This window comes from Pleurodeles waltl, chromosome 1_2, assembly GCF_031143425.1.
Source record: "Pleurodeles waltl isolate 20211129_DDA chromosome 1_2, aPleWal1.hap1.20221129, whole genome shotgun sequence".
In the NCBI taxonomy this organism is placed as follows: domain Eukaryota; kingdom Metazoa; phylum Chordata; class Amphibia; order Caudata; family Salamandridae; genus Pleurodeles; species Pleurodeles waltl.
The window spans coordinates 653,831,735-653,854,997 of record NC_090437.1 but is presented as its reverse complement, the minus strand read 5'-3'; the positions used below and the strand labels follow the sequence as shown (position 1 = coordinate 653,854,997).

Here is a 23,263-nt window from a genome sequence, read left to right as displayed (position 1 = left end):
ACATCATCTCATATCTAGATGACATTCAACCCATCAGATCCTTCTGAGAAGGCATGCATACTGCACAACCCAACTTCATTACATGTATGTCTGACATAGCAGATTGGATAAAAAGGAGTTGCCTCAAGTTCAATTGCAACAAAACCAAAGTGGTACTGTTCAGTAAACACATTTATCTATGGCCCCCAGCATAGTGGCCTGATGGCCACAATGCAACTCCGAACCCTACCAACGCTGCAAGCAAAAGGCTGAATAATCGACAGCCAAATCTCTATGGCCAACTAAGCCAACAGGAGAGCAGTAACTTGTTTTCACACCGTCAAGATGCTCAGAAGAAATTCAAACGACTTCCACTGAACACCAGCAGGACCATGACCCATGACCTCATCATCTGTAGACTTGACTACGGCAAAGTCCTGCCCACTGCATAGATCTTTAAAACAAACTGACCAGCAGACTCCAAATAGTTCAAAATGCAGACGCCAAAGACATACTCATGCTCCCTCCTTGAGCACACATCTTCAAACTTCTCAGAAACCTACCATGGACCCCCATTCAGAAATTCACCACCTTCAAATTCTTCACTCTTACAAGGCATTGAGAAACCTCAGCCCTGACTATCTCAGCAACAGCATCTGCTTCTACACCACAACCAGGCATCTCAGATTGGTTGTCCTTCACCTCACCCACATCTCCCTCATTTGGCAAACCAAAACGTGTGGAGGCGCATCCGCCCACACTACTTTCAAGACCAGGAATGAGCTCCCCTCCATAAGAGTACTCTGTTCCCTACTGGAGTTTAGGAAAAACTGAAAATCTGCCTTCTCAACTAAGCAACACACAGGCAAAGCCACCTGGTTACCTGCCCAGGTGACACACACACCTTACAAATCCCAATAACATAACATAACATAACCCAGGTATTTACTCTTTGCAGTAATTCAGAACAGATTATCTAAAACTTAAGACATATATCAAAGACAATTTCTCCTTACTTTTGGAGGCCAGGGTAACATGACTTCCTTATAATACCCTCAAAACTTTTAATTAAAAATACAACAATACTGCGCAATAGTTTGAGTCACTCTAGCAGGTATACAGATACATTCATTTCAAGCATGAAGAAGGGTTTTGTGCTGTTGGGAGTCTACTGAAGGTTTGCATATTGAAAAACAGGGGTGAATTATGTAGCACCTCTACCACAGGATCACCCCCAAAATTGCAACTCTGGCACAGGACGTCGCTTATAATATATTGACTGAATTGCTGATGTGATGCCAACTTTTACATATAACAAGTAGTGTGCTCCATTGACCAAGAGATTTAAAGACATGTCCAAAACTGAAAATGATTAACAAAAACATTGATACTCAATTATTTAAACATATCATCACAATTTGATGCAAATTATGCATAGCACACTGACCAAATAGTCAGTCAGTCAGTCAAAATACTTTATTTCGATAAATAAATATCATAAAAAGGCATAAAAAAAAGTACAATCAAATATTACAGGCAATCAACAATTCATATTATCTACAAAATTTAAAAGAGGGGCCAGTAAAGTAAAACCTCCTAAAAACATCATTTAACGTGAAACATTAATATTCTCCCAGATTCACAGAAATTACATTTCCTATAAAAAATTAATTAATCACTCAATTCATTCCAATAAAATAATCGGATTGATGGCGAACTTCTTTTTCTTAACCCTAACAGCTCCCACTAAAAAACTAGCAACATGGAACATAATCCTAGGGGTCTGCAATAACTGTAAGAACAAGAGGGCAGGTTTAACCTGTATAAACCCCTCCTCCTTTAAAATTGGGAACAAATATTTCTTTCTTAAGGCCGCGTAATGGTCACAGCGTTCCTTTTTCCGGAGGAGACCAGGTTTGAAAGTGGCCAAGAGTTAGATGGATCAGGTTAAACCGAAAGCGTGTGAGTAGAAACCGGTGAAAAGGTTGATTTACAATAGACAAATATAATTCAGGGCCCACATAGGTACTCAAAATGATACTGGCCCGCACCGATGGTTTCTCATATTCGACTTGTTCTCTTTCTAAATATAACAGATCTTTCATCATGCTTTTAATCAGACCAATATCTTTAACAGTTATTGATTCCGGGGAATAAAAAAGATCCGATCTCCCTAATCTAGCAAAACAATTTTTGATATAAACTAGCCACGCTATTTTATTTACTTTATCCAGCTGCAGGCAATCTTTTAAAATGGAGTGGTTGAGCGGAATTTCTTGATTCAGCCAGATCTTTAGCCAGGCTAGAACGGGGGCCAGTTTGATCAAGTCTGAAATGTAGCCCACACCCAATTCAGTATGGACAATGTGTGTGGAAGTAGACTGGGGAAGAGAGAGAACCGATCTTAGAAATTTATTTTCCGTGATCTGTATACTTTCCATAGAGCAATAGCCCCATATCGCACTTCCATACGTTGCTATTGCAAGGCATTTTGCTTCATAAATTTTTAGCAAACTAACAATTGGCCTCGCCCAGAGTTTATTCATAAAACCCCGAAGAGCAGAAGACGACTTTACAAGGGCAACATTTCTATTTTTTATCTGGGGGCCCCAGGAGCCTTTCTCATCGAAAGTGATCCCTAAGTATGGAAATATTGCTACTCTACACAATTCTTGCCTCCCACAAGTAAAAATTTTGGGGCGTTTATTTTTATTACCCTTACCCATAATCATAATCTGGGACTTTTTAACGTTGATCTTTAAATCCAGGGAAGTCATAAAAACCTCAAAGGCGTCCAATAATCGTTGAAGACTAACATCGGTACGAGAGAGCAGGACAGCATCGTCCACGTATAGGAGGACCGGAATACCAAGTTCTCCTATACAAGGGGTGTCCTGGGTAGCATCTTTTAATGTGGATTCCAGGGCATTTATATAAATAGTAAAAAGGAGGGGAGCCAGAATGCACCCCTGCCTGACTCCCCTTTCTGAGTTAAAGTGGCTAGTGCATCGCCCCGCAGTAGTAACTCTAACAGAAGCTGTTAGGTCAGTATGTAAATCTACTAAGAGGTTAACAAGAGCCTTGTCCAGTCCCATGTTAAGTAAGATTTTCCATAATTTAGATCGATTTACAAGATCAAAGGCTGACGAGAGGTCCATGAACCCCAGATACATGGAACCCTCCTTCGCCTTCGTGTATTTCTCTATTAATAAATACAAATTCAAACCTTGATCTATAGTACTCCTTTTAGGTCTAAAACCATACTGCACATCTGCTAGGACCCCTTTCTCTGTTAACCAATCGTTCAATTTATTTAAAATAACTCGACCTAAAATTTTCACTGAGGAATCAATCAGTGAAATCGGCCTGTAACAAGATGGGTCTTGCCTATTACCCTTTTTAAACACTGGTATAATTATAGATTTCTTCCAGGAAGACGGGATTTTATCAAATGCAAGATTATTAAAAACCTTGCATAATACCTTAGACCAAAATTTTGGAAAACTTTTAAAAACGTCCCCAGGTACCCCATCTGGGCCTGGGGCTTTGTTTTTTGTGGTTAGGTCTATAGCCCTTTCAACATCTGCAACTGCAAAAATAACTGCATCCTTGTCAGGGAAGATTACCCCAACATCATCTGCTAAAATTCCACCAGGAGGACCAGTATTAGAGTATATCTGACTAAAGTGTTTTATCCAGCCCTCATCTGGAATGTTTGCCTCTAAAGGAGTATTAGTTTCATCAGAAAAAAAGGGCTGATTTATTATTTTCCAGAATAAACCACTGTTTTTTAGGGTATCTGGATCCAAGAGTTGAGCCAAGGCGTTATCTTTCAGAGTCCTTTTCCTCTCTAGAATAGTTTTTTTATACACTTTCCTAGCATTTACTATTTTTGATCGATCTTTAGGAATAGTTTTTAATGCCTTAAGTAGTACACCATGTGCTTTAGAGCATTCCTTATCAAACCATCTATTGCCCTCTAGCGCCTCCTGGCTAGATTTAGCCTGAAGACTACGATTAATTTCTAAGCAAATCTGATCAAATGCTACTATAACCTCCTTAGGATCTGGATTTTCCGCTAGACATATAGAGATTTCATCCTCCACTTTAGATAAGACCTCCTGGAAAAAAGTTTCAGGGACTATTTTTGTCCACTTCAACCTACGATTCTGGTCTTTGACTTTAAGGTTCAAGCCCCCACTCTCTGCGACTAATTTGAGAGAAATCAGTTCAGTGTTCTTAAAAACAAATACAACAGGATTATGATCACTAAAAACTGACACCTCAGTACAATAATCTAAAACACTATTTAATATAAAAGAAGACAAAAAAATATAATCTATAATAGTACCATTTTCTTTGCCCTTAAACGTAGGGGACCTACTATTCCCATCTCCACAGCCAGACTCATATAAATTCCATTTAGCGAGGAAAAGCTCAAGATAATCCCCCTGCCTAGTATGTTCTGGATGAGCAGTTGAGGAAAAGGGAGGGCCTTCCTCATCCCTCCTAATACATGGTAGGGTACATGGATGTATGTTAAAGTCCCCAAGTAATATTAACTCAAATGTATTAACATTTATACTATAGACTGACAAAAATTTATCCAAGTCATCCAGGTTTTGACTGGTGCAATCATTAGCATGCGAATTATAAAAATTTATAAAAAGGATCTTACCCTTATCCTGGGTGGAAAGCTCAACAATTAAACAATTTATTGAGCCCGAGGGGCATTGAGTTAAGGTACCTTTCATATCCAGTTTGAAAAGGCTTAATAGTCCCCCCTTAGGTCTTCCTGCCACACTATTTGTAGCTGGAATGCAAAAATGACAAAAGCCATCTAAAGAAAAGCTATTCGTTTGATCCCAAGTCTCTTGTAAAGCAATGACGTCAAAGGATTTTAGTGTCCTTTCCCATTCGGCTATCCCAGACTTGCTCTTTAAACCAGCAATGTTCCATGTAGCAATCTTGATGGACGATGCTGAAGACTGGGAAGAAATTCCCAAGACGTTTGGCAGTCAATCATTTTCCTCCATAGAAGATAAAGCAGCATACCGATTGTGGAGAGGTAAAGTGTTAACGGTCTGCCTGTAAGACAACTGATGATGACTTGGCTCCCCCCTAATTTGAGACCGGGACATATTCACAAATACATTTGGGGTACAGGCATCCATACCTCTTCCGTTCTCATTTGAACATTGCCCTTGCACATACAACGAGCGACATTGAGTATTGGCCGCATGATTATAAAAGAAGCCAAGAGGTCTAGCAAGAACCGCATTTTCCAGAGTTGGCAAAATTGCAGCTCTCAGAAGCACTGTTGCCACGTGTTGTGGGTGTTTAAAATTTATAATAATACAGTCTCCACCTCTATTTTTAGGGCCATTGCCAATCCAGCTAACTCTGCGGGTAAATAAAATGTCATTTGCAAGGGCACAAGGAAATCCACAGTTCTTATTCAACCAAGCAAGTGTCTTGTTTTTAAGAGCAGGATACGTTTCTACCCCAGAACCATTCAAGCACAAGTCAACCTCTGGGACATTTGTTAAAACCACAGTATATGGTGCACATTCTGGCGGGAGATTAATAGAATTATGTCGCCTAGTTATACTTCTTCTGTCAATGGCTGTCCCTCTTATAGTGTCCTGAGTACTCCTTTGTATTGATCGTGGTTGACTAAATGTATTTTGTGCACTAGCCAACGCTACTGGCGATGTGGACGAGGATGAGGCGGTCGGCACACTTACAGTCGGTGGGGCCTGGACAATAGGCCCCAAGCCCTCCACCCTATTACTGACTATAGAGTGTGTAACTGAACCCACTGGGCGGTTATCCATAGAGCCTATTGAGTCTAAGTGGGTAATCGGAGGAACAGTGGACCGAGTCAGACAAGATTCTACAAGGCCTTCCAGTCTAGTAACCCTAAGAAGCACTAATTCTACCTTGGCCACCAGGGGGCTGATCAGTACTTCCAATTTAGATTCAAGGATTGTAACCAGAAGATCAATTTGACTTGAGTGCAGACTAGTCCCCTCAATAATATTGGTGGGCTCAGGGACATTTCCCCTATTGGTTGCTGTTGGGCCAGCTTTTTTTGGCTTCCGGCACCCTGCTTTCTTGACCGGCCCCTTCCTACAGGCACGTACCGCTCTCCTAGTGGGAGATTGAATAAGAGGAGACCTTGATGGTAATGTCCGATCATGTACTTGAATAGGTTCGGAACAACAAACCTGCTCTACCACAGAAACATCAATATTTAAATCGTGCTCATTGTTGGAAATAGTCGAGACACTCAGACATTGATGTAGAGGGTAAGCACTGCCTTATGGGAGATGTTTCTGGACTAACCCTACTTAATGATGATCTCCTATCTTTGTTAATTTTACTAACTACCTTAAAAAGATAGTTATCCAAGGTCTTTGAGTCATTATTTGTAGCCATTTTAGAGGACCTCAGTTTGGACATGATGGAAACAGCGGACAAGGCGGGCCTCTGGGCGATTTGTAGGCGCCTCCTGGCGCTGGCACCGGGAGCCACGCGCCGCCGCTAAGGCTACCGGGAGTAAAAGTCCCGGGGCGGCGACGCGGGAGATGGTACTTGCTGGCGCGGTAATGGCAGCCCTGGACTCTTGGTGGTGGCGATGGCAGTGACGGCAAGGGTGGCGTGGTTCAGGTAGTTCAAAACAGCTTACACCAAGAATGATAGAAAGGTCAAAAGTTTTTGAAACATCATAGCTTTTTAGAAAGTTCTCACCACGTCTTAACCCCAAATAATTAATTACCAAGAGCAGGCCCGGTTTGGGGTTGCAGGAGCAGACGAGGAGGCGGCCAGGCGGGACACACGGGGGTCAACGGATCCCTCTACACGCCCGGGGGGGACCCTGCGGCGAACGGCTCTCGGAGGAGCCTAGGATGGGAAGCCCCAGTGCTCAGAACCAGCGGGCGGGGGAGGGTGGGGGCCCGCAGGAGATGACGCGAGCAAGAAGATGGTAGAGGCCGGGTGACAGTAGGCGGCGGAGCGCGCCACAAAAAAGCTGCTGAGACGAAAACGCGGCGTCCGCACAGGCTGAACCTGCCTTGGGAAAGATCTCCTCAGCAGCGCTTCCCCCACGGTCGCCGGGGTCCAGCTGCCACTTCCGACCCGGGCGTCGTTAAACACTTGGTACCCCGAGGGAGTCTGTTGTTTATCCCCAGTCTGCTGCTCGGCTGTCCTCGGGGCTCCTCGGGATGTGTCGTGTTACGGTCCAAGTTGACGATCAGGGTGAAATGAATGGATAGAGGAAACGAAAAAAGAAAAAAAAAAAAAAAGAAAAAAAAAAAAGCTGGTATAATTAGCTCCTCGCCTCAAGATTATCCTTGGCGGGGTTTTTCCCTCGCGCCCCCCCAAGTGCAGCAGTAGCGGTGGTGGGGCGGTGGTGGAGGCGGCGGCAGCGGCACCGTGCTCCGCGCAGCGCTGCACTCCGACTCTGGCTCCGACCCCGACTCCGACTCCAACGTGAGCCACCCGGCACCTGCCGCACCTGCGTGAGATCAGTAAAGCACCTGCGTGACCTAATATAAATTTCTATTAATGTAACTTTAAACAAAAGAGTTTACAAGTCAATGACATTAACTAAGTACCTGCAACAATTTTGAATGAAAACCAAGCAAATGTATAGCATCACTCCATGTTGACCAGACTCTTTCATTTTACTTTTTCAAAAATGAATACAAAGAAGGTTCTTACCTCTCGTATGCGATGCAATGAGATCAACCGGAGAAGGATCACTTCCATCTTGTTCCCTGCTGGTCTCCTGTTCAAGAAGCTTGTCTGCCATGGCAATTACGCAGTTTAAACTCTTTCCCACGTTGGCCCACACCCTGTCCTGGAAAGAACATCAGCATCACTACACTTTAACCAAAGTAGAACTTTTACAAAAAAAAAAAAAAAAAGAAGTTTGTCACTGTGTACAATTTCACTTATTTTAATGTCCTACCATAAAGCATTAGCTCCAAGGATGGGCGCAATCTCTGGCAGCTCTTGAGACCAGCTACCCCAGCCCACTTGCTGTGCCACCCTGGTAATGCCTACAGACTGCTGGAGGTCCACCTGAAAGGGAGAGGCCGTGGTGACCCTACAGGTTGAACTTGAAAGCTCATGCCTGGCAAGATTCTCTGTGGTGGTTTGTGCTTGCCCCACCCATTTGGCTACCACAGGAGGTGCTCAATATGCAAAGAAAAGAAAAAGGACTGGTAACCCTGCAGCCCTGTGCGTAGACAAGGCATCAGAAAGTGACTGGGAGCAATGGTCGAAGAGAAGAAGGTGGGGTGAAAATTACTCTCTGAGAGACTGTAGATTAATCTGAGCCATGAGAAGGAAGCTTGGATGTGAGAAGAAGGGCGAGGAGAGCACGGGATGCCTCCTTCACCCCCAGCAGGTGAAGAATGGCCAAGCCATTGCATGCTGGTGGGTGTTTTCAGTCCAGTGGTCCACTGTCTTGCCGCCCTGCGCAGAAGTCTGCCTTGGGGAACGCCTAGCTTGAATGTATTAGGTCGGCAGCTGACACCCCAGACCTGTTAGAGCCTCTAGTTCTGGTCTGTTCGGCACTTGATTATTACGTCTGATCTTGAAAAGGTAATTTCAAAAGGGTAAAAAGTGCGAACTCACAGGAGGCCATAGATGGTGCAGGATGTACGATGGGAGAGAGAGAGTACCTTTGCACTCTATTACCACCCTGCAATTTCAATGGCCAAGTGTGGAAATGGAGCAGTGAAAGATGGAATGGACGACTCAAGAGTTGAAGGAATTAATGCTGTCGTCAAATGGGATGGGCGCTCTTGATAAAGACTTGGAGTCCTTAAAGATAACAGATATGGAAGGAATTATCAAACCTGATGTGAAAATCAAACAACTGGATAATCTGGAGAAATAGCCCTTTCTGAGAGTCCTCAGGTCCGAGGACGTTTGCCACTGAGGCTCTGTTTGGTGAGATGTGGAGTTGTTTCCAGAGATACTGGACTAGTTTGGTGATACTGTACAGATGGTGAGATCAGCCTTCTGCCCCCCCCCCCCTCCCCCTCTAAAACACAAAATAAAAATTCAGAGATGGGCAGAAAGGGCGATGGTTCCCTGCAATCTTTTGAGTGGAGAAATAGCAGTGTGAAAGAAGTCAGAAAGAAAGTAGTGTTTTTTGCCTATCACAGACTTTCCTGACCTGCACTGGACACATTAGCTGAGAACTAAAGGTTTATAGAGATTACAGAAAAAACCTGTTGACAAACAAAATGGAGGGTTTCCTCCACGTCTGAGGATGAAATAACAATGGTAAGCAATTTATATTTTCCTAGACGGAATAAATATATCCCTTCCACACGATTTACCAGCAGTCACTGAGCAGAGATGTTTCCATAGTGATGTTTCTGTGTGTTGAGCTACTGATCACTGTTGGCAAGCTGCAAGATTTGTGTCAAGATGGCCCAAGAGCACTTCTGTGGATGGAGGAGAGTGGGATCTGTGACCCTTGAGAATGTATTTTATTTACAATCTCTGATGTTTTGCCTCTCTGCTGTCCTCTTCTCTCCCCTTTCTCTGTTTGGTTTAGTATGACTGAGATTTTTCATTGAAGTTGTAATTGTTGAGGGGTTAAAAATTGCAAATCGATTTTGTTTTGTGATTGCGATTGTGTCACTACTGGGACTTTGTTGTATAAGTGAACTGTTAATAAATAGATGTAAGCATAAAGTGGGATTGAGAATAACTCAACGACGAGACTGGTACTCACAAAACTTGAAACTAGATGAGGACTGTATAGAGCAGGAGTAGACTTCCAGTAGATTCCCAGCCAGGAGCACGTTTTCAGGAGATGGAGCAGAAATCCAGGTGACAAAGCAGGATAACACATGGAACAAGCAGCAAGTAACCAGGAGGGAATATCACCACCTCAGTTACTGAAGCAATCGTGAAACATAGTACTGAGAGTTCCAGCTGCTTTCACAGTGTGAGATGTGCAAGAGGAAGAGATATACAGCCATGATAGGTTGGCATGTGGCACCAGTTCAGACTGTGTATGTGACAATGATGTTTTGGGAGGAACCAAATGTGTCACTTCCTATTTCTTCCTGGAACTTTTTAATAGGAGCCATTTTGTGAAAGGAAGGTTTTAAACTCATGAGCCGAAAAGGCAATTCCCACAAACTGTTGAAAACTCATTTATAGGTAGGGTGCAGCTAATGTAGTGTTAAGCATCCCTTGAGGAATAAAATAATGTGCAAAGAGTGTCGCGAGTTACTTTTAGAAACAACAGCATGGGAGTGGTTGGACAAACCTAGGAGTGTAAATGCTGCGATCCACGGACCATGGCTGGAGTAAGAGCTGTGTTGTGCATGTGGTATAACACACTGTTACCTTGGGCATATTGACAGGGAGTTGGCAAGGGACATAGAAAATGTGGCCAAATGTATAGAAGCAAGTACACATTGCCTGGACCGTGCCTGGACTGTGCCTACATTTGTACGCTGTGCAGACCTGCACTGACAAGGGAATATGTCACTGGCGCTGGAGAAGCCAATGCTTCTCTTTATTGTATTACTGTAGTAGGAAACAACTTTTATTGCCCACTGCTTTAACATAGTCCTAGTAGCAGTGAATAATTTCAAAACTGGTTAATCACGCTAATGGCCATAGCAGTGCATACATTTGGTTTCCCACTGCTGTGATGTAGTAGCAGTGAGTAACTAGATTGTGAGCAAAATCATTCCCATTAATACATCGCTTCCTGTCCTGAAGAGGAAGAAACTGTATTTCGCTGACAACTAGATGTGTTTTCGTAGTTGCCAAAGCTATGTTCAGCAGCTATATAGCCAGTGCCCATTACTATTTCTCCATTGACACCTTGTGTTACTTCCTCTCACCTCTCCCATGCCCAAGTTAGCTTTGGTATGTCCTGACACATCTCATAGAGACCAACCCTCCCTTTCCCCTGTCTTTGGTGTCAGGGACATTCAGCATCCAGCTGCATGATAATGAAGATCACCCCTGACTGGTAATGTACCAGTGACTTTGCAAGGGCTGCCAACTGCTCACTGTGCTCTCAACGTTCCCAAGTAGAAAATACAGCAAAGAAGGCTATAGAGCAAGGCAGGCTGCCACTGGTTATAATCAGTGCTTAATTTGTGCTCGTTGTTTCCGGTGCTGAGCACCGGCACTTATTTTTGAGGTAGTCTTCTGCCTCAAGCATTTGCTGTGAGCAAAAGGCATATATGGGAAAGACGGAGAAAGGGGAAAACGAAAAAGCGTCACAAAGGGAGAAATTAGAAAGCTGCAAGAGTGAGCTGAAGGGACAGAGAGTGGCTTTATATGGGCTGAAGAGGCCCGAGAAGGCTTCAGGATTACGCCAACTCAGCATTCAGCCTTCACACATTTAATTGCAGCAGCCGTCTGTTTAAACGGAGAGTTTTGAGCACCGGCACCTTTTTATTTACAAATTAAGCACTGGTTATTATGCACAGTTACTGTAAAATCCCATACGATTTTACCATGCAGCCACGAGGTGCTAATTCTGTAGATAACATTTGTCTGTCCATACACCAGTCAGATTGCGGCACTATGAAACAAGTTTACAAATTCTAACGTTTCTCCAGAACAAATGTTACAATCTAGTTCATACAATCCTTTCTTTTCGCAGGTAGGGCACCCTGTCAACTACAGTGCTGTCTGCACTGAATTTTTTTTCCAGGCTCTGAGGCAGACATGTTAGCTCTTTTCTCATAAAGTGTTTGTGAAGTTTCGACAATCACAAACGCTTCAAAATCCAGCCAGATAAAACAAGGACGGTTGGCTATAACAGGTAAGTGCACCGGGGAACGCGATGCTATAAATGCATTCTAAATAAGAATCGACATAAAAAAATAAGTATAGTTAACTCAAAATATGAACAAAATAAATGTGTTTATTGTATAGTGTGTGCAGGTCCTGCTGCAAGCTCTCTCAGATTTCTTCAGAGACATATTCTGTAGTATTAAATTCATTTTGAGAAAAACATTATTTTTTTATTCAGAGTGAGCTGCATGACTGTAGCGCACATGAAATTGCCTCGGGTGGCCATTTGAAGTTGTCTCCCAGTAGTGCCATGTCCTACCTCAGGCGTTTTCATTGACACGGAATGTCATTGTTTATTTCTGTGATGCCTTTATGCGTGTAGTGTGTTCTAGAGGGTCGGCAGTCTTCTATTGCGTCGTTCTCGTGGGAATACTTTCCCTAGTGGAACCACACGGGTTTGGTATCTTTTCTGAATGGCTGTATTGTATGCCTCTAGCACTATTTACTTTAATTGCTGTCTCAGTGCACGAAAGTCAGCCTTTGTTGGAGGTGGGAGGGGAGGGGTAGGGCAGCCACGAAGCGCACGCAGCGATCAGAAACGATTTCAATCTTCTTTCTAACTAGTTTTGCTTGTCTTCTTTAAGGCGTTTTTGTAAGAATCCCACACCGGCATTGGGATACGTAGTATGTGAATTCTGTAGTCCTAGGGAGTGGGGATGATGTTTTTGTATGTTTGTAAAAAAATAAAAAAACACTTACCTCCTCCGACACTTGCAGGCTGCAGGCACAGGCTCCCAGCCTGCCCTGCGGCCAATCCTGACGCTGCTCAGAGCATCAGGAATGGCTGGGAGCGCCCTGGCTTGGCGCTCCCAGGCAGACTGGAAGCCTGTGCAGGCTCTCTCCAGTCTAGCAACTGTGTTGCTGGGCTGCAGAGAGCTCTGTGCACACGTGTGTTTGGGCGGCCCGAGACGCCCGACTAACACACATGCGCTTTGAGGGGAGTGCACAGTGTAATCCCCTCTGCTCATCACCCCCGAAACCCTGCCGCTTCCACAAAGAAGGGATAACAAAAACAGTTCAATTAATAAACACATTCTCTGCAACGTTTCAGTGCCAGTGGGTTTGGTCAGTTCCTTCTTGGTTTAAGTGAGCACGCCTGCACATTAACTCCCCATTACGCTCACACTCTACATTAAGTAACAAAAATAGTCTCCCTACTAATTATCACATTTACAGCATAACAAATTATATACGTGAATAAATACCAAAAGTATTGGTTCTGTTGTATTTACACATATTATACCTTCAAATGCCATGAAAAAAATATTGTATTTCTGGTCCCTAGACAGGGGCACTACCCATACTGATGGCTTTGCACCAATAGAGACTCTTGCATTTTGGTTCAATTAACAATAATCGTGTGTTTTGGAAAAACAACAACGTCGTTGTTTAAGGCTTCTTTTTGTTGCTGTTTCTTTTATCATTTGTGTTTGCACTTCCTGGTTAACTTTTACTCTGTTTAGTTCAGTTTCTTTGCTCTAGCTGTTTGACTTTCTCCTCTTCCCTCCCCCAAATAACACAACTGAGCTGTTTTGGTCCAAGCCATTGCAGTTGAAGAATTTGTGTTTAAGGTGTGCACTATATAAAGTAAAAGTACAAAGCAAGTGAATAGAAATCATTCTTAGACATTTCACTGACTGGGATGCAGTACAAGGAGTTTGACGAAAATGCAGCATCTCAGATTGGCTCACTGATGACTATTCATGCTCTTCTATTTACGAACTCATAACCAGCAATGGATTGTTTTTTGCTCTGCTGCTGAAGTTCCAAGCTTGTGAAAAAGTTTTTTCCACACACAGAATCTGTACTTGAGATGGTTTCAGCAGTTCTCCAAAGAGTGGAGAAAGTTGTATGGGGTTTGCCAAACTTAGTAGTTTTGTCAAGGACTTGTGCTATAAGGTCATCAAGACAAGGAGAAAGAATCAAACTATCCAGCTGAGTTGTTTGACCAGCCTTCACCTGGCCAACAGAAGTCTGCTGTTAAAACATCAAATTCCAGAGCTACACATGGACTAAAATAAACAATGGGCATCTCAGACGGTGCTTCTGGATTGGGAGCTTCAAGGTGATCGTAAAAAGGGTCCTTTACCCATCAACCATGCTCGAGTCTTTCACGGCATAGAGAGGCAGGTACCCAATGTGATGTCCCCTACTTCTCCAAAAGGGATGGCCCTTGAGCAAGAGTAATCCACATGAGATTCTATTCTCCCTGTTTGACCTTTTCCCTAATGCAAAGAGAAAGTGAATTTCTGATTGCTGCTTGTATGGCCTTAAAAGCAAAAGGGAGGAAGAACTAGGTATGCCACATCACATTACCATGAGAAGAGATTCTGCACACATTGTGAACTGCCAAATTACAAATAATTACAATGTCAAATGTGTGTCCACCAATGCCCTTGGCATTGGCAAGATGTTGAGCCAAGTGTAGGCCAGATAATGATGGCTATGCAACTGCAGTATCCAGAGAATAATGCAGAAGCGTTTTTACTAATTTAAAACTAAGCATAATTAACCTGTATGATATGTTGTGTAGGCCTAAATCAAATGCTGCATTTATATGAGGCTTTGCACTTTACGCTTTCACAGAAACATGTATTTAGTTTAAATAGCTGACAAATGCATTATTTTCTCTTCCTTTTCGTCTTTTTTTTTACTTTGATCTATGTCAGGGTTGTAAAGAATATTATCTAATGACGCAACTGTATTTTGAAACAGCGGAAAGAATAAGAAATGTGTACACTGCATAGCTTTCCGATCTATCCAGCTTTCATAAGAAAATAAAAATGTAATTACATTTCAGAATAATCTTTTTAAAATGTCATCATTAACTCCTACTAAAAGTGAATAATGCTGAAAATGTTGATAACTTGTCCATTGAATTGCAGGCCCTGATTAATTTCTCATCATTACAAAGACCAAACCTTGTGGGTCCAGAAGGGTGCGGGAACTTCATCTTTTCAGTTAAATATTGGAGCCTTCCAATAGTGCCCAAAACATCAGTAATAATTAGAGTGATCAAATTGAGGTAATAATTGCATAATGGCATAAATTAATGGCCGAAGGACAAGTGAAGGATACTATTAGAATGACAAAATACAATAATGGTAGATGTGCGCTGGTCGAGACCATAGCCATCCCTAGTAGCTCTCAAAGTTGGCAACGTGGCCATGTGTGCAACGTGAATGGTATAATCCTGAATAATTATAATAAAAATGAATATGAAAGCCAGAAATGAATTGCTCTTATGCTTTACAACAGTCATACTTGACCCCTTCACTCTGACACTAAATATCCTCCCGACTGCTGCCTCCACAGACACCCTACAGAGATTAGGCTGTTTTGTCCCCCTCCTGTGTCCCCTTCCTGTGCTTGCTCAGATGGACCCTATGGGTCATTGCATGATCTGTATGGAGGAAGAGGGGTACTAATCAGGCGTTCTGAGATTCTTGGTTCTGTTACCCCCCTAGCCAGCACCTGTAGCTTGTCCCTTTCCTCACCCCACTCCCCTTTCTCCCTCTGTTTCGAGAAAATTCGTAGGGATATTGCTATCAGGTGGCAGTAGTTCTTGTGATATTCTCCAATGCACTTCCCAAATGTTAACATTTACCTTTTCTATTTTGTATCTCCTTCCTAAATCTTAATAAAGATTGCACAAAAAACAGTCATACTTTTTAGTGCAATTAAAATGTCACCTTCCACCTCAACATACCTCCCAACAAAGAGCGGTTATGAATTTCCTCCCTCCATTCCATCCTGGTTTCAGCCCCTTTTAAAGTGGTCCAACACTGAGATCAAAGCTCCAAGCAGAGAAGAGGCCAGAGGTCTCTGCAAACGTCCTCTCCCTTAAAACTGGGGCTCCCTATTGAGCAATTAAAGGCTCCACCCCCATTAATGATTCACCTGGATACCATATCTCCCATTTAGTCCCCATTCTGTCCTCACCTCTTACCTTCAGACTTGACTCAAGTCTATTGCCACCCATTATTTTATGCTGATAAGGTTCTTGCCTTGTACTTTTTAAGACCGCATCCCCTTCCTCTCAACAATTAACCTGCCTGAGTCAAGGTCTAGTTATTTCTGCTAATGTTCACATTGTTTTTGTCATAATTTGTTCTGTATTTCAAGCAGTTTATTTTTCCGTGTTTTGGGTGAACGTACCTCATTTTGTCCTGCTATACACAATATTGTACACTTAAAATAATACTATTCGCGTTCTGTAACGTCTAAAACATTTAAAAGCACAAAAAAAAAAACGTTTCATAAAAACACAACAAAGACTGTCATTGCGTGGGTTTTAAGCACCAAAAAGCAGTGTAAAACAATATCGGTTTGTGAGGCTCATAATCCATATTTTCCCTCCCTTTGTATCAAGAACTTGTTGGAAGGAACTAGGGAGTGCAGGCACGACATAAAACTCATCCACATTGATGTAGATAATACCTAATCAGCAGGATAATAGTTGTTAAAGTGTTTCTTAGCTAAGGGTTGTTTAGTGCTACCTGCATGACAAAATGTATGTGGAGATTTTGTCGGAGAATATCCCCAAAACATTGCAAAGTGGCAGCCGAAAGATGAGTCGCCCACGGAGTTTCGCGCTAGAAAGTTAATTTGCCATATTAATGACTGTAACGGATGGATTACAAGCGACCAAGCTTTGCTGGCATTCTTGCAGCTAGCTAGTTGTCACTCTGATGTGTCCTTGGCAACACACACTGGTCAATTTCTAACAGTTTTGGCCTGCATTTGTGCCCTCCGTCCCAGTCCCCTCCCTATCCCAGTATTTCCTGTATAAATGTTTTCTTGTCCCAGTGTCTCCTAGTAACAATGACTCCCTGTCCTAGTATTTCCCTGTTTTAGTTTCTAGCCGTCCTAGTGTCTTCGAATGCTGTGTTCCCCTGTCACAGTGACTCCCTGCATCCCATTGTCTTCGTTCCTGCAGTTTTGGTGAAAGTGTCTGAAAATCTCCTTGTTGCACCATGTCCCTTCACTCAGAGTCTGTTTAGTCCAGTGTAAGTCTGGTGCAGATTCTTGTGCTGGTGTTCTATAAGTATTAATGCGAAGGGAGTTACTGGTGTGGGTGATGTTTTAAATGTCAGTGCAGGTTCTGGTGCAGCCATTCCTGCAGGTGTTGCTATGTGTGCAGCACTGCTATATTTTCAGCAGTGGGTGCTGATGCAAAGGCTGATGTAAGTGCTAGTCGGGTGCCATGTATGTGAAAGTGCTATAGCTGATGTTATTGCACAAATTAATAAGGGTGCTGGTGGAGGTTTTATTTCAGGTGCAGGTGTTAATAAAGGTCCATTTCATGATCTGCAGATACCAGTACTGCAGCAAATGTATGACTGTAAGGCTTGCCAGGTGGAGGCAGTTAGTGAACAACAGGGTGAAGTTGATGATGCATGATTGGATTTTAGACTGAAATGGTCACAGTATAACAGAGGAAATAGAAAGGCCCTTATGGCTGTCCAGGACGAGGTGGTTTGAGATCTTACACACGTATAAAAAGGCATGGACTTCCAAATCGTGAAAGCTGCAAACTGAGAAGGACCTCCATCTTGTAATTATTTTGTTGACGTCGACACTTTCAGTACGCACGCGTCTGAAGATCTTCACAGATTAGGCAGGAGTTATTTGTTCAGTTTGATTTGAAAAATGCACAGTGGCATCCCTGGAGTGTGATTCAGAGCGCTTTGAAGAAGATTATTTTTCAGAACAGGAGCCAGTTGAGCCTGCAAAGGATAATAAGTTACACACTGCACGTCAGAGGCACAGTAGCAGCCTTGCAACACGTTTTTTTAAATGTAATGGAATCTGCATAACAGTGCGAAATTCTGTTTCAACAAAACCATGGCCCTGGCTTGATCTATTAGGCCCCTGGGTTCTACATTGTTTTGTAGCTGCGTTTCAAGTGTTTTTCAAATAGCTTTGTTAGGTGAAAGAGGTTGAATATGAAACTGTAGATAACTTGGGCCATGCTTTTACGTTTGGTTTAAGACACACGTTTTCAAGTTGGGCAGTGGGTATGAAAGAAGCACTGAGGGAGGAGCACTGATATATTCTAATTGGAGACTATCTGTTGGAGAAGTTCTTTGAACGGAACAGCTATACATAGATGATCCTTTGGGAGAGGGAATATTCCTTAGGGTTGGCGAGCATATATTGGAAGCAAGTAGCTACATTGTGAGTTAAGGTTAGTAGGCAGAGATTAAAATGTAGGACAGTGGGCTGAACAAGTGAGCTTAGCTGAGGTAGTGAGGGTGAAGTGCCTTAGATTCTTGGGCTGGTGTTTACTTTTATAGCCGTGATGGAGATTTCTGTTTGCTCTTCATGTTGGGAAGAGGTCATGATTCTTACCACACAAACAGCTATTTTTAGGTCTGGTTTTGCAGTGCAACTGTCGACAAGGCCAAATGTTAAATATATCATCAGTGGGCTTTGGATTAGCCCCCTTCAGTCAATACTTCGTAAATCACGTCCTGGATCAACTAAAGGAGTGCACATTTTTCACCTAAAGCTACTGGCTGTTCAGTGTATCACTCCACCGCCCAGTTAATCTATTTAACATTTTCGTTGACTGATTGATTAGAGAGTTTCATTGAGCTTGCACTTAAATAATAGGGTGTCCTAGTGCTGAGCTGAAAAAAATATCAAAGGAGAAAAAATCAGACAGCTACCTAACAGAAAAAACGTTTGTTTTATTTATTTTTCAGAACACAAAGAAACTACTTCACTTAATGGCAGTATAAGTGAGATAATTCCACAACTTTGCACCCAGAAAGGAGAAATCAAGGCCTCCTGCTCTGTCCTTGCAAATTGTGGGAGTAAACGGAATATTATCTATGGAAGAGCACAGTGAACGTGTGCAGGAGCTCAGTCTTTGAGATTATCTTGAATATAACATGGAACAGTGCTCTAGAAAGCTCAGTGACAGAAACAGAGGGCCTTATTTGGATCCAGAGGGCCTGATTTAGATCATGGCCGATGCGTTACTCTGTCACAACTGTGACGGATATCCCATCCACCGAAATCTAAATCTGATAGGAAATGATGGGATTTTGATTTCAGGGGATGTGATATAACCCGTCCGTCAATGTCTAAATCTGGTCCCAAGTATTTTAAATACAAGCTGACGACTCACTGGGAGCAGTGTAAAGAAGCAAAAAATGGCACGGCCGGAGAAGAAACACAGAAGTTTAAAAAGGAATTGGGATACTGTGTTCTGAACAATAGAAAGCTATTTCACAAGATAGGAAGAAGCACTTAAATAAAGAGACTCCTGGCACAATAATATAAGTGTCTGGACTGCTGTTTTCTGTAGCTGAGAAGATGCTGAAAAATCTACTGGTCAACCCAAATATATTAAAAGCAGATTGGAGCAACTCGTTTTTTTTAACATAAAAAGAAAGGGGAACGTGAACACGGATTTGAAATGCAATAGGTCTCACATGTGCCAGAGCTAGAGCTATTGTCATTGTAAATGGATAAGTGGAATTTTTTTGCCACATAAATTAGTCAACCCTGTCTCATAATTTGACCCTTGCTTGCCACATAATACCACTGAGCAAGCAGCTCTACAAAGTCATGCGTGACGAAAGTGAACTTTTAATGAGAAGCAGTGAAACAAGAATTATGAAGTTTTGGGTATCACAGCTCTATACAATGATGGACAAAAATGTAAGTGCTTAACCACAGTTGAAGAAGCTTTGGGGGGACATTTTGTAAACTGTGCGCTAACAGGATGCACTGTCCTCTCCGTAACTGTGATGTGAGGTAACTAAGAATGTGAAGTAATTAGTAGTTACAGAAAAAGCTCCAATACCGCCTATTGCACTGTGTACAACTTTAAAGCGCCATGAGCACAAACGAAAAACAAAACAAACAATGACAACCAACTGGTAGCTATGCAAATCACTCCACTACTAGCCATTACACTGTGTATAACTTGAAAGTGTCATGGGTACCATGAGCGCAAAAGAAAAACAACGCAAACAATAAGAAGTAACTGGTAGTCATACATAGTGCTCCAATACTGCCCTTTGCGCTGTCTAAAAGTTGAAAGCGCCATGCGTGCACAGGAAAAAAAAAAAGTGTGAAGTAACTGGTAGTCATGCAAAGTGCTCCAATAGTGCCCATTGCGTTTGTGAGAGCGTGAATTTTCTAATATGTTTATTAATGTTTTTTCATATTAATAATGTGTGATGAACTAACGTGTAAAACGAGAAAACTTTTAAAATGTCTGTTTTTCTGTTCTTGGCTGAGCAAAATTATATTCAGATGCTGTAGTTATTTTCCATGATTCAAAGCTTTTATAATAAATGTTTTCAAGCTTGTATAGACGCATCAACAGCTACCCCTAGTGGGTTGCGATGTCATGTCTTACAAGGTCATATATTAACCAAACATTGCAGAAGTTGATATGTCCTATTGTTTGAGAATGTTACTAATATCTGGTCTTTTCTCGAGGATGGAAGTAAAAGTAATGGAGAAAGTTTCTTCCTGAGAACAAGATACGCAAGAGGCAGATGAGACAATGGAGTTACAGACGAGACGGAAGGACTGTGTATCCACTGAAAGAAAATTTTTATAGTTAGCGTAGGTTTGTCAAGTTTAGGCCATCAATTTATTAGCTGAAATGAAACCACCCCATAGGCTGACCAATCAAGAGTTAATTAGATCTTAGTATAATAATCTATGTAGACTAAGTAGGAGGGTAGCAGAGTTGTTGGCGAATCGGAGAGTAGGAGTCGCTCTTCAAGAGCAGACGAGTTTCGAGATTAGCTGTTGTTAGGCTCAACCCTCTAATGAGTGGAAGCTGATGATTTGCTGTTACTACCTATGTGGTAATGTATGCTATTAAATGCGAATTGTGTCTCTCTTGCTTTCCAGGTACCAACTGCAACTAATGATTATATTGCTGCATAGTAATAGTTTTTTTATATGACATAATCAAGTTAAGAGTTTTCCAAATTTGTGTTACTCAATTCTTTTCACATGAAGCCCAACATGTAATGCTAATCTGTGGTTAGTTGGAGAATGAAATCATATTGATATGCTTATGATCTGGTTTGAAATCATTCGAAGCTGAACTAATGCATACCTTACCATTATTACCAGTATATGTATTATTAATAAGTGTGATTCTTTTGGAGATAATTTGTTTAACTGTATTAATCAAATTGAGATATATACGTCGTTTTAATGAGCCGCTATTGATCTTATATGCTTATTATTTGTGTTTGAGAATTATCTTCGTGACCTTAGCATTGTTAATATAGGGAAATAAATCTATGAATTCTTGTTACTAAACTGGTGTGGTTATTGTCTGAAGCGTTATAATATTGAATTATATTGATTTGTTATTGATTTGTTGGTCCTCGCAATTCCCATTGGTGACATCCCCTCAAACCTATGATGCTTCTATCTATCTTCCTCTAGAGCAGGATCCATTATTCAGTATTGATAATAGTTAGGATCTTGTGGCGCGTTCGCAGTTTTTGGCAGCAGATTACGGTTACGTCATTGTTTTGATGATGTCATAATAGGACTGTGAGGTTCGATTGTGTCAAAGTGGTTTGCTTGTTCTTTCTTTTTTCTCCAAATTGTTAAGCAGATTAACATGATGAGTGGCTAGTTGCCTTAAGTGACTTTCCCCAGTACTTGGAAACCCCCTAGGTTGATGGGTATGTTCTCAGCGGTGTCTGATTGTATTTGAATGTGGTGTATAAAGTGTTTGCTCTTGCACAGCTTTAGCTAATTTGCAGATGATAGTGTTGAATATGAGTTTAGAGAAGTAGAGATACTCAAATTAGTGATTGATGGAGTGGGCGTACTTCTATAAGTATGAGAGTAGGGAAGTGGCGTTCTTCATTTGAGTGTGGTGCTTGTTGCAGAAAAACTATCCACGTGGTTGTTGATGACAGACCTAGAGAGATAGGTCTGGGACTCTGGAGTATATAGACAAGTGTAGAGAGACACTTGATATATGTTGTAAAAGTTAGTGCATTTAGTAGGCTGATCTGTCAGGATTGGTAAATCGAGTTTATGAGAAATTAGTGTGAATGAAAATACACTGAAGACTTGGTGAGTACTAAGTGCACTAGACAATACTCCAAGGAACAGTGGAGTAGTAAAATTTGTTGGTCGAAGCTTACTCGCCATTGTGGGAACTGAAAAAGGAGTAGGCGAATGTTGAAGGTTTCTTTGGAAGGTTCTGAAGTGTTTGTGTTACCTTACCTGTAGTAAATGAGTGAATTTGTTTTCTTATTTTTGAGTTAACTCTCAAATTAATATTGCGTTGATTGTTGTATGTGTGGGATGTGAAAGGGTTAGTACGATAGGCTTTGTCAGTTCCTCAGCAAGGGTGATGAGGTGAGTGGATGTGTTGAGTGTGATGTAGTGGTGCCGCGCTGGGATTAGTTGATCGTCATAAAAGGGTTGCACACGGATTCGTCAATCAGTCCGATAATACAGTAACGCGATTGGAAGGCAAGCAGGTTGAAGAGAATTGTGGGATAGAAGTCACTTCACATGATTGGTTATTCTTTCCTTAAACTTGTTTACTGTTTGTTGAATTGTTTTGAAATTTATTTTTTCTGTGAATGTTGTGGTTTGAATAAGTGTAGTCAAAATGAAATTTTTCAAAGCTTTGAAATGTGCATTGAGGGGTGATGAGTACATTCCGGTACTTGATGTTGAGATTTGTCTGCCAGAAAATACTCCACCATACATTGTGTTTGAGGAGAGAGGTGTAGCAGCATGTCTTTGGTTGAAGCATTGGGTCAAAATCACAATGAAAGAGTGTGTTGTTTAGCTTTTCCGGAACATGGTACGCTCAATTTAAGAGTTCTAGATAATCTGAGAATGAAGATGTTCAGTCTAAAACCTCCACTGAGGCCAGCGCAGTATGAAGCTTAAGCTGTATGGGAGCTGGTAGGGAAGGAACAGCCAGATTTAAAATATGAAAAGAAAATGAGAAGGGTAGAGAAAACTCTATCTGGAACATTGTGGGACGAGGAGCAGAAAAGGTGGAGAGAAGATACATTACGTGGGGTTAGGTTATTTCCAGCAAGGACAGGTGAAGAGGTGAAAACAAAAGATGGAAAGAAAAAGAAGAGGGGTTCTTTAGAACAGAACACAAAAGAGCCGAAAAGGGTTATGTTTAAGGATAATGACACGGAGGAAGATGAGACATATCTTCCGCCCAATATGAGACAGCAGAACATAAGTGGATCAAATGGGAGCGGTATGAGTAACATAATTCCCACCATACCATTGACTTCAGAATCAGCGAGGGGTGACCTGAGTCACAGGAGAGTTCAGATGCAGAGTAGTTTTAATGACTCGTTGAGCAATAGACAGCAGATTTCAATGAACATTCCTGAAGTACAGCCAGAAATCCAGACAGTGAGGACAACGGCAAACATAGTAT

The 23,263-nt window shown here is 41.9% G+C and overlaps 1 protein-coding gene across 3 annotated transcripts in view; it reads right to left on the bottom strand.

The window, feature by feature from the left end:
- INPP4B (inositol polyphosphate-4-phosphatase type II B) overlaps window positions 1-23,263 on the bottom strand; it is a 2,522,842-nt gene that overhangs the window by 326,890 nt on the left and 2,172,689 nt on the right. For all 3 annotated transcript variants that reach the window (XM_069242568.1, XM_069242569.1, XM_069242570.1), the window contains one exon: window positions 7,705-7,843. In XM_069242568.1, the coding sequence (XP_069098669.1) occupies window positions 7,705-7,843 (139 nt within the window). The remainder of the gene's footprint in view (window positions 1-7,704; window positions 7,844-23,263) is intronic.